At 34.7% G+C, this 12,757-nt stretch overlaps 1 protein-coding gene and 1 pseudogene across 1 annotated transcript; both read left to right on the top strand.

The window, feature by feature from the left end:
* Positions 1–4,389: 4,389 nt before the first annotated feature.
* Positions 4,390–6,361, top strand: LOC147402618 (L-cysteine desulfhydrase pseudogene; annotated as a pseudogene).
* Positions 6,362–8,580: 2,219 nt separating this feature from the next.
* On the top strand, positions 8,581–12,361 carry LOC147402617 (two-pore potassium channel 5-like). Its single transcript, XM_086444333.1, has 2 exons — positions 8,581–9,762; positions 12,012–12,361. Exons 1-2 carry the CDS (start codon positions 8,768–8,770, stop codon positions 12,157–12,159), a joined length of 1,143 nt encoding a protein of 380 aa, XP_086300459.1. The 5' UTR covers positions 8,581–8,767; the 3' UTR covers positions 12,160–12,361.
* The last annotated feature ends 396 nt before the right edge of the window (positions 12,362–12,757 follow it).

Genomic DNA, 12,757 nt, shown 5'->3' with positions numbered 1-12,757 from the left:
GAACCATCATAGTACTTCAAGTTTACAATTTCAATTACACAGTAAATTATGACCAAGTTTCAATGAATTATGTAAGACCTGTTGTGCGTTAAGAGAAAATTAAACATCAATCTGAAGTTATCGAGAGCTATCTTCTGGTAATTAATTGCCAAATCCTTGATGGGATCAGTAGTTATCTTATTTGCCTTGTATAAAAATTTGAACAATTTGCATCCGTGACTCGTGATCAAACATGAAATCTCGATTGTGAAAATATGAAATCCAATGTTTAGTATAAATACATATCTGGAGGATGTATCACATAATGTCATAATCGATATTTCATGATTTTGTTTTGTTTTGTTTTGTTTTTTTTTTTTTTGTAATTCATTTTTCATGATTTAATCGGACCCTAACCTTGAAAGGAAATCCAGCAATTGGTTTGATGGGAAAACTCAAGTTAGAATCAATAGGATGGTCGTTTCCATTACCTTGAGTTAAATTTTGTCCCACAAATTCTTCTAGATGTGATGAAAGTGCTGTTTCGATCACATATGGTCCAATCCGACTTAGGCAGTGTTTGTTTGCGTTATTTTTCAGCGCTTATTACTGAAAAAAATTAAATTCAGCACTTTTGTCAAAATAGCGTGTTTGTTTACTCTATATTTTCAACGCTTATTGCTGAAAATAAGTGAAAAAAATTCAGCACTATTTTGATGCTGAAAAAAAGTGCTGAAGCGGTAAGCACTTCGCTTTTTTCAACACGGACAAGTATACCCTCTGTTTTTTTGAGTATGGATAAGTATGTCCTTATTCTTAAAAGGATATAACATCTTATATCCCATGGATAAGTATATAAACACCCCACAAATTAATAAACCCACACCATAGCTAAATTATTTTGTCTTATATGGGTTAAAAGTTTTGTAATGAGTTGATTTTTGGTGATGATGATCTCCTCATTGTAGGAGATCATCCTCACAAAAAATCAGTACATCTTGAAACTTCTAACCCTATCAAAACAAGTTCAAGAATCGTAAATTGTCCCTTTTTTGTTAAAACTATTTTTTACGAGTTAGAAGTTTCAAAATAGACTGATTTTTTATGAGGATGATCTCTAGACCATATAGACCATCCTCACTAAAAATTTGCTCATTCCAAGAACTTTAACCCATATAAAACAAAACAAAAAATGGCTATAGTGTGGGTTGTCCTTATTAATTCATAGGGTGCTTTTATAATTACACATCCTTCATTTTCATAAAAAATTATTCATCCAAAATTAAATTCTTTTAAAGTTGATTTCAAATTTTGGTGACTTGTATGACATTATTATTTTTAATTTAAAATTTGTGGGCTTTTATAAATAGAAATTATTATTTATAAATAAATTGTATTTTAATTTTATAAGAAATAATATATTTTATTGTGTTTGATAATAAATAAGCATTTGAAACATACAAATAATGTATAATATGATTGTAAGGGTAACAAAAACAATTTACCAGTTTCAGCAATGTGTAATAAACATGATTCAGCATCTAAACAAACAACTTTTTCAACACTTAAATTCAACACTTATAAATTTCAGCACTTAATGCTATTCAGTTATTATTTTTTTCAATTTAACAAACAGCACCTTAATCTGATAAAAATTAAATCAGGTCGACCTTGGATTGAGTAATTTGATGCTTGGGTTGGACCCTAACCAGTCCAAATTATCACATTTAGATTGCACCATATTATATGTCTTGGAATTTTTGGGTAAAAAAACAATGAGTAGACGATACAACTGTAATTATGATGAATACAATATCATTATTAAAAGCCAAACATTAATTAAGATTCATTTAAGAGTACTTCCATTATAAGAAAACTGAACCATTGGGAAAGCTCAGCCAAGATTGAAGAATAAAAAAAATTCCCATGTGTCCAAATACATGAGCCAAGGAGAAAGCCTAAAGATGAAGCATCTTCTTTCTTCGGTAAATATATTGAATATTTTCTTACAGTTATATTATTCTTTTCTATAATAAGAGAACTTATAATGTCAGACCAACTTTACATTGTAACACGCCAGCTGATCTAATTACATATGACCGATCAAATATTTTCGTTATTCTTTTGGTTTGTAAACAAGGGTACGTCTCTTTCTCTTTCTTACATTCTTTTTCTTTTTTCCTTTCTTATTTCTAGATTCTTTTCTCATGATTTGAGAAACAAGGGTATACCCCCCTCTTCTTTTTTCCTTCTTCCACACCTCTCTCTCTCTCTCTCTCTCTCCTTTCCCTTTTTGAAAAATAAATAGGGCAAGATAAGTCAATTAAGTTAATGTAATGAAATATTAGACTTTTCAACATCCCTCCACAAAGGGGAGGTCTTGAATTCAAATCTCCTGATTGGCCACCCATAGAAATTTATGAATTGAGATTTGTTATTTCAAAAGTTATGTATTAAGTTGATGAACCAATGGCATGATGCCATTTGTATTAAATGAGCAAAAGTGATTGGTCATTAAAAAAAAATTATGAGAGACAATTTAGGAGCAATTTAAGTATTTTATTATTAGTAATTTTTTTGATACACATGACGTTGTGCCATTGATTCATCAACTTAACATATAACTTTCAAAACAACAAACTCTATTCATGATATATCTCTACTTACTTGGTATGTGTGGTTTGTGGGATATTATATATATTCGGAGGATTTGAAATAGATATGATATTTTAAGAGGTTGGGATCATCGGATGTACTGGTCCGAACCCCCATTCTTTAAAAAAAATTAAAAAATCAGACTTTCCAAACATGGACTTTATGATTGTGTTTTAAGTAATATTCCCGTGAAATATTGGTGAATCTATTTAATATCATAATTGGTCTATGATGAAAATTATTTCTAAAAAAAATGCCCCCAAATGATTTTGTTTACAATCATAAATTCTCATTATTTTATAAGAAAAATAAAATAACAAACAAGCACACTACCATTTTTCAACACATTAAATATTCATTTATGCACTAAAGAGTTTATTACAAACTCGTGCTCTTGCCAGGATATTCATTGTCATCTGACCCACGTCCACAAACAAGTCGATATCTGACACACTAACGTTATAAAAAAAATAATTCAATTTTCTATTTAGTGGGGCTCTTATAATACAAGAAGGGCGGCAATGAAGATTCCAGATTCTAGACTCAAGGAGAAAGAAACAACATACTCTTTGTGTTTATTTCGCCAAATTCTCTGAGAATCTTTAATTCTCGATAGAAATAGAGCCATTTCTCGACTCCTCAACCAAAACCCATTCTGAAATTCATCATCAAGATGAAGAACCCTCATTCAAAATCTATCAAAAACAAAGTTTTCTATGAAGAATACAAAAGCCCAGTCATTGAAGAACTTTGAAGCAACTTCAATCAACTATAGATCACCAAATGGCCCTAAAAAGACCAATCTCTACCGCTCGAAGACTATCCCAGCTTTGTTGTGACCTAGAACAACAGAAAATCCAGATGTAGAAACCAAAGTCTGAGTCGATTTTGATAATTAGACAAGTAGTTTTATTGTTAATGATCTATCTATCTTTGGTCATAGTTTTTGTTTTTTGAAAAAAAATATACAAAACCTCCCAATTCTAACATGGAAGGGGTTTAATAAAAAAAAAAATAGAAGAAATTTCCATTAACGTTGGTTTTAAGTGCTCATTACCACAATCTCCGCCGTTCATAACACAAATGATTTTATAATTGTGGGGCTTAGGCGGTTGCCTAGGTGCACTTACGCTTGAGCCGACCTTGCATTAGGAATATGATAGTTTTTGTTATTTTCCCTTAATTTTTCTATTTTTTAAAGTCCAATCTTGGTGGACGCATGTTTTTCGACAAATAAGAAATTCAAAGAGAAAAAAACAGATGTAAATCCCAATAAAATATATTCTAATCTCAACTTGATTGGTGATATGGTAACCCCCCGGCATATTTCCCCATATTCTCTTGACGTGGCGTGTAATAAAAATACAGATTTTTCCTCGAAAGAAATCTATGGTTCTCACATGCCACATCAAGAGTGTATGTCTGGGACATACTTTCCCATATTCTCTTGACGTGGCGTGTAATTAAAATACGGATTTTTTCTCGAAAGAAATCTATGGTTCTCACATGCCTCATCAAGAGTGTATGTCGGGAAAATCATTTGTCTTGGGATACGTAGATTTATAAATACGTGATGAGGTTGTATAGGTGTAGAGTTGTGATTTTTTAACTCCCTCTCACAAACTCCCATTAAACTCTCTTGACGTGATTAGAACCGTAGATATTTTTTCCTCACACATTATGAGAAAAAAGGTTGTGTATCCCGAGGCTATGATTACGTGCACAATAGGAGAGCTTAGGTGGAATTTGCCTTGGGGAGTTCGAAAAAGAAACTCATAGTGAAATCAGGGTTTGCCAGAGATATAGAGAGCGGTTGGAGCTTGTTTTGGAGTTGTCTATCTATCTATCTATAAATATAGAGAGATGGAAACCGGTTGTAGATGCTCTAATGATCAAAATCTCCTCATGGCCCATGGTTTTCGTTCGTCCCCAACTCATTTCTTCCATAATTCCAAACCCTAATTTCCATGGAACCTCTGTTCTAGAATTTTTTTTGCCCAAAACCCTAAACTTCTCTTCGATCATGGATTCTCATCCTGAAGATTTCAAAGAAAACGGGGACTCTATATCTCACAATGACAACAACAATCACGCTCCCAAGAAGCAGAATCTACCTCCCTTGATTTCGGATTCTGAAATTCTCAAAGAATTCTCTCATCACCAAAAGGGAATCGCTCGGATCAATAATGGAAGCTTCGGTAGCTGTCCCGCTTCAATCATGGCAGCTCAGCAACAATGGCAGCTTCGATTTCTTCGTCAACCAGATGATTTCTACTTCAATCAGCTCCAAAAAGGGATTCTTGAATCAAGAAACATAATTAAAAACCTAATTAATGCCGACGATATCGAAGAGGTCTCGATCGTAGATAACGTCACAACTGCTACTGCAATTGTTCTTCAACAAATTGGTCGAGCGTTCGTTGAAGGTAGATATCAGAAAGGAGATGCGACCGTGATGCTTCACTACGCGTACGGAGCTGTGAAGAAATCGATCCAGGCTTATTTTTCTCGTATGGGTGGGTATCTAATCGAAGTCCACTTACCATTCCCTGTTAATTCCAACGAAGAGATCATAATTGAGTTTAGAAAAGCTTTGGAGAAAGCGAAATCAAATGGTAGGAAAGTTAGGTTAGCTGTAATTGATCACGTAACGTCGATGCCAAGCGTCCTAATTCCTGTTAAGGAGTTGGTGAAGATTTGTAGGGAAGAAATGGTTGATCAAGTGTTTGTTGATGCAGCCCATGCAATTGGGAGTGTTGAAGTTGATGTAAAAGATATCGGGGCCGATTTTTATACAACTAATTTTCACAAATGGTTTTTCTGTCCACCTTCAGCGGCGTTACTGTACTGTAAAAAATCATCGACCCCACCGGATTTACATCATCCTGTCGTTTCTCATGAGTATGGAAATGGATTGGCTATAGAAAGTGCTTGGATTGGGACTAGGGATTATAGTTCACAGCTCGTCGTTCCGTCTATTTTAGAATTTGTTAATAGGTTCGAAGGTGGCATTGATGGAATTCAGAAAAAGAATCATGATGTGGTTGTTGAGATGGGGGAAATGCTGGCAAAGTCATGGGGGACAAATCTTGGGTCGCCTCCGGAGATGTGTTCAAGCATGATCATGGTTGGATTGCCTTCTTGTTTGGGGATTTCAAGTGAAGCGGATACTTTCAAATTGAGAATACATTTGAGGGATAATTTTGGGGTTGAAGTTCATATATATTTTCAAGAGCCAAAAGATGGAGTAATTGGAGCTCAGAATGAGGATGATTTTATAACTGGGTATGCCCGGATTTCTCGTCAAGTTTATAATACGAGTGATGATTACTACAAGTTTAGGGATGCAATAAACCAGCTCGTCCAAGATGGATTTACTTGCAAGACGCTTCTTTCTAACTGAAATTTGCGCTTTCAATCATATATTTGAATTTGATTAAGAGCTATTCATGTTGTTCAACATTGATAATTCATGAATGGGTAGCATTCATTTTTTTTTATGACATAAAAAACTGTAAAATATATTGAACCAGTCGAAGATTTGAAGAAAGTTCCTCGTTGATCTGTGTCTACTAAAGATATGTTCAGAAATTGGAAAGATCTGAAACTACTGAGACAAGACTAACTTTCATTGAAAGATTGAAATTTACAAAGTAGCCGCTTTGGCAAAAGATAAATTGTGCCTTTCAATCAAAATATAAAAGCAAGTCACATCCCTTATTCCATGTTGAAATTGACATTGTTTTACAAACTGGTGTGCACACAACCATAGATGATTCTCACTTGTATCTGGATGAAAAGCATCTATGATTTTGAACACACATTCACGTCAACAATGTGTGAAACAATGTCAATTTCAATGTTATTTTAGCATTTTCCAAACTTATTGTGTAGTACTTCCATTATAAGAAAATTGAGCCATTGGGAAAGCTCAACAAATCTTAAAGAATAAAAAAAAAAAAAATCCCATGTATCCAAATACGGGAGCCAAGGAAAAAGCCTAAAGATGAAGCATCTTCTTTCTTTAGTTAATGCATAGATTATTTTCTTGAAGTTAAATTATTCTTTTCTATGATAAGAGAATTTATAATGTCAGACCAACTTTCCATTGTAACACGCCAGTTGATCAATTTACATATGACCCATCAAATATTTTCGTTATTCTTTTGATTTGAAAACAAGGTATGTCTCTTTCTCTTTCTTTCATTGTTTTTTTTTTTTTGCCCCTCTTCTTCCACCTCTCTCTTATAAGTTATTTAATTCTATATTTGATGTGTAATAAAAAATATTGATGTGGCAGTATAAGTCAGTTAAGTTAATGAAATGAAAGGTAAGACTTATCAACATGGACTTCATGATTGTATTTTAAGCAATATTTCCATGAAATATTGGTGAATCTATTTAATATCACAGTTAGTCCATGATGAAAATTATTTCTAAAGTAATTAGGACCTGACCCAAAGAATGGTTGGTGACCATGTCACGGATAAGTAGTTGAAGGTGTAGGTGAGCGTATTAATTCCTCGTTGGTACTTTACTCACTTTGAAAGTTTGGCACAATCCTTGTGGAACTAATTTTCTTATAATTATTTTACTTCCACTTAATAAGTCAATGTTATTCACTCCATTTTACCAGAGAAAGTAATAAAAAGACAATAGTTTTTCACTTCATCGATATTACTCAAAAAATAAAAAAGACTCGTGATTTTTTGACTTAAAAATTTTTACTCGATCGATATTCGTCTGACAGGCCAAGGGCACAAAACCATAGATCTTTTTCTTAAGGATACACAAGAAAAGGATCAACGATTATGTGCCCTTACCACATCAACCGAGTACAGAGCGAGTGAAAATTTTCAAGATATAAAATCATTAGCAAAAAAAGAAGTTATTGATTTCAACCTTTGGGTTAATTTCTACTTAGATCATATCATAGATTTCGATCCATTGGAATGAATTCGATTGTAGGAATCTCATTTACTTATTTCTATATGAAAGGCAAGTGTTGCTTTGAATCTTTCAATGCACATATTTTGTACTTGACAATGTCATTGGTGCTTTTAAAATCGAGTTTGATGGCAATAAGCGAGTTGAATTCATTAGTTATGAGTAGCACTGCTCCTATTTCATACCCTTTTTTGCTTACCATTGCATCAGAGTGCAACTTACCTATACGATTGATCTCATAATCTTGTACAATTATTACATATAGCGACCTATTTTTGTGGGTTCAAAGAGATTCAAACCTAGACCGTAGGATCAAATACTCCATACATCTTTACCCAGTTAGCTAAGTTGCCAACTTCCCCAACAATTGAACTTATCAAACCTAATTTTGTTTGAATCCGGGTCATTCTTGTTGAACTTGTCTAATATTACCTTGTGTTTTATTACCAAGGAATAAAAGTCCATTTTTTATTCCAATATGATTGATCCAAGTCATTCTTTGTTTTAACAAAGAGTGTTGCGGGTATTATTTTGCTTTGACAAGCCGTATGTACCAACCACACTACCTACCCGCAGATAAATATAACCACTTTGACACCACTCCCCCCCTCCACACCGCGCGCTACAACCAAGTTTAAAGTTTCCACTTTCTACGACTCATTTCTAAATGATTTACATAATTAAGAATATTAAATTTTGTTTTCTTAAGAAATTAAACGCTTAGACGTAAGATAAAGTAACAAACAAGCACGCCACATTTTTCAACACATTAAATATTCATTCATGCTCTAAAAAGTTTATTTCGCACGCATGCTCTGGCCAGGATATTCATCGTCATCTGACCTACGTCCAAGAAATATGTCGATATCTGACACACCAACGTTATAAATAAAAACTAAAATTTCAATTTTATGTTTAGTGGGGTCCTTATGATACTAGTCAAGATGAATGCAGGCGGTCTAGGACACAGAACCATAGATCGTTTTCTTCGGGATACACAAGAAAAGGATGTGAGGTTCTGTGCCTTTTCCACGTCAGCCACGTACTCAACAGCGTACCAAGACTGCGTGCAGTCATCATTATTCTTATAATACAGAAAGGGCGGTAAAGAAACAAGACTCTAACAGGAAAGAACAACAGACTCCGCATTTTTTTCGTGAAGTTCTCTGAGAATCTTTAATTCTAGATGGAAATAGAGCCTTTTCTCGACTCCTCAACCAAAACCCATTCCGAAATTCCTCATCAAGATGAAGAATCCTTTGAAGAAAACGAAGATCCATTTGGAGATTATGTCTCTCAATCCTCAAAGAATCTCGAAGAAACTTCGATCAACTACAGACCACCAAATAGCCCTAAAAAGACCAATCTCCGCCGCTCGAAGACTGCCCCAGCTTTGTTGACCATGCGTGACGTAAAACAACTCAAAACCCAGATTGAGAAACCAAAGTCTGAGTCGATTTCGATAATCAAACAAGCAGTTTTCTTGTTAATGATCTATTTGTCTTTGGGGATAGTCGTCTATTGGTTTAATCGAAACCATTACTCTGGTGTGGAGACCCACCCTGTTGTCGATGCGCTTTACTTCTGTATAGTAACTATGTGCACAATTGGGTACGGCGACATTGCTCCAGTGACCCCAGCAGCGAAGGCGTTCGCTTGCGTGTTTGTGTTGGTGGGTTTCGGGTTGGTAGACGTATTGCTCAATGGGATGGTAAATTTTGCTCTGGATTTGCAGGAAAACATGATCTTGGAAAGCATTCAGGTCGGCGGAGGTCATGATAGATTCTTAGTTAAAAATTACATTTTTGATGTATCCAAGGGTAGGATGAGAATCAGGATGAAGGTGGGATTGGCATTGGGTGTTGTCATATTGAGCATCTGTAGTGGGATTATGGTCTTGAAATTTGTGGAGAAATTGAGTTGGATTGATTCGGTTTACTTGTCTGTTATGTCTGTTACGACTGTTGGGTATGGGGATCAGGCATTTAATACGTTAACAGGACGGTTGTTTGCTTCCATTTGGCTATTGTTCTCGACCCTGGCGGTGGCTCGGGCATTTCTTTATTTGGCAGAGGCGAGGATCGATAAGAGGCATAGAAGAATTGCCAAGTGGGTATTGCATCGGGACATCACCGTAGAGGATTTGCTTGCTGCGGATGTCAATAACAACGGTTTCATCAGGTTGGTGGTGGTATTTTTTTTTTTTTTTTCGCTCTTGAATATTTTCAATTAGTTATCACCAATTTCCCACTTGTGCAAGTTTTGGAATTCCATAAACATAGTTAACAATTTCTCTCATTTAGCCCAATTAATTAAAAACTTAGCAAGTTTAGGCTATCTATTTATTAATTTCAAGTGGGATTCTATAAAATTTAGCCTATTTATCTTAATTTAAGAGGTGGCTTATGCTCGCTGTGAAATATACTTAGAATGCTTAAATGTTATTGGTAAGTGAAAACTATGGCGATTTCAATCTCCAGAAGTCTTGTCATTAATGTCTTAAAGAGTGCTTCCACTCTTAATTGTTTAAACTTTTAGTAGTTATCATTGTGATGGCAATTCAAGTTCGGATTGAATTCTAGATCTTTTATGGCTCATTGTACCCAGTACCTTTTATCTGTTAACCAAACAATTTACTCTTAAAGTGGGTTATCTATTGAGCAGCGTTGAAAAGAATTTCTAATTTTGAATGCAGGAAAAAGACTGGTTCACCCCTGAAATTCCATTTATCTAATATGTTCTTAAGTACACCATATCAAGATCATTATGATCATGTTGCCATTTGGTCCAAGAAAAGCAGAGGAAAGTCTATGCAATGCTGTACTAGGCTTGATGTTTTTTATCGGATTTTCTTCTTTTCGTTGGACCTTGTGTTGTGCCTCATGAGGGCCCTAATGGCACACCTTGTAAATTTTACACAAATTTGTTTTGGGGCGATGATATTAGCTCACATTATAATATATTCATACACGATAAGTGACTTTCTTATAAAATCACAGCATAAGGGAATAGATGCTAGTCACAAAATCTCATTTTATATGGTTTGATTTTATAATAAATTACTTATGGTGAATATTCATATTAGAATGGTAAGGTAATATCACAGCCCTTTTTTTTCAGTGGGCAAACTGGGATTAGGTGGATCCACCAGATTCATTAATGAACCTTGTACTTATATGTTGTATTGTAGAACCCCTTTAGCAAGTTGTCATGCACAGGAATTCCATTGTTAACATATACAGATTTCTTGTTAATCTTCTCGCGGTTGGAGTCTTCTGAGGCACAACAGAATTACACAATGGTTCCAAATAATTGTTAAGACCAGCATAATAGCAATTGAAGACATTTCTAGAAATGTCTTCACTATATATTTGACCTTGGTAAAGTTTAAAATCTTGGATGAGTTATGGCTTACTGAGCTGATCCATCTCAGTTTCAAGGTGCAGTGATACCACGACATGCCATGAACACATTTCAGATCTGTTGTACTGCAAGTCATGCAAATTGCATGAGACAACTTATCAGGTCTGACTCCTCCATTGGTGTTGACCTGGATTACGTGCTTTAACAGAATTTCTGGTTCTTTCTTTGGTCTCTCTTTAGCACAGCATTGTATCTTTCAATGGACAATTTTACGGTACTTCACATTGTCTGCATGTTAAGTATGGTTAATCACATTTATATCCAAGGTTCTATAATGAGATTTCATACCATGTCATATGTCCTGGTTGGTCCTATCTCAGAGTTTGATTTCTTCACCAGAAAATAAACCTAATTGGATGATCACACCCAACATACTTGACATTAGACTCTAGACCATCTGCCTCATCATAAATTGAACCCACGTCCTTTTTGTCCTATGTGGAGTAGAAGAGTGGAAAAAGATTTGTTAAGCTGGCCCCAAATAGTTGGGATGAGACTTTATTGGTTGATTATTGATTTTATCCGATGTGGGTTAATTTGTAAATTTTGGAGATCTTCTAGGAAGGACCAATGGAACTGGGGCTTCCACCCCCTATCGTGCAGCTTCTGTAATGTGATACTGTTGCAAACTGTTCTCAAGAGTCTATTAGAGTATTACTTTATCTTCATTCTAGATTTTGTTTTCTATTACTTATATTTGTAATTTTTGGAGACAACATGTCTGACTTAGGAGGGTTGCGACAGGTTGAGCCAGTGTAAAAGCTATCATCTCCTAATATGAATTACAATTCTTTATTTCATTAAGTTAGAATTGAATGATGGAACATGATTTGTTCAGCTGACCCAAATCTTTGTGATAAGGCTTTGATGATGTTGCCCATACATTTTGAGAATATTATGATCTTCTGTTTTTAGATGCAGTACACACACACACACATAACTAGTTCTTTTGTTTTGCAGTTTAAACTTATTAAATGTGCTCTTGGTTTTTCCTTCTTTTTTTACAGTAAATCAGAGTACGTGATCTACAAACTCAAAGAGATGGGAAAGATTGGTGAGAAAGATATATTGCAGATAAGCCGCCAGTTCAATAATCTTGACCCCAACAACTCTGGCAGGATTACACTGCCTTTTCTCTTGGAGAGTCGTACATGACCAAGGGAACAAGAGAAGCTTTTCGATATTCTTTGAACAGAATAAAGGGGGAGTGAGAGAGATCGAAATTCTCAGCCTCAGAAGTCACAAATGTACATGAACAAATGAAAGAAGTTACTGTAGAGAAGCACATAAATTTTTTGTCAATTTTCAAAAGAAGGAAGTTGATTGACATTATATGAAACCAAGCTTTTCTTCTGAAGTTACCAAGGGTTTTAATGCATGATGTTTTTAATTTATTGTGATGATCACAAAAATAGGAAAAAAAAAATTAAAATTAAAACTGCAAATGGGTTGCATCTCTGGATTAAGGGTTTTGATAAAGTGGAGCCTAAGGTTCACTTCTAGAAGAAACACTAATTTACCCATCTGAAGTTAGCAAATGCAGTTGCAGATCACTTGGTAGTTTGAAAATCATTCCTTTAATGACTGGCACTATTGAAAAGATGTCTATGGTTTCTTTAGTCGATGATCAATAAGTTACCGATCTGCCACACATCGATCATTTTTACAGTTTCAGCCTTGCGGAAAGCCAAGTGATTAATACTCTTATGTTCTAAATGTGTGGTTTAATTAGTTTTAGAACACACATTATTCG

This window comes from Akebia trifoliata, chromosome 5, assembly GCF_017979445.1.
Source record: "Akebia trifoliata isolate Shusen 1 chromosome 5, ASM1797944v1, whole genome shotgun sequence".
Taxonomy (NCBI): Eukaryota; Viridiplantae; Streptophyta; class Magnoliopsida; order Ranunculales; family Lardizabalaceae; genus Akebia; species Akebia trifoliata.
Note: the sequence above shows the minus strand (reverse complement) of the source record. Positions and strands in the feature narration are given on the sequence as shown.

Excerpts from the sequence above, each read along its gene's own strand:
- LOC147402617 (XM_086444333.1), top strand. The coding sequence starts at position 8,768 with ATGGAAATAGAGCCTTTTCTCGACTCCTCAACCAAAACCCATTCCGAA. Across the intron at positions 9,763-12,011 it reads AATAACAACGGTTTCATCAG|TAAATCAGAGTACGTGATCT; the intron begins GTTGGTGGTGGT and ends CTTTTTTTACAG.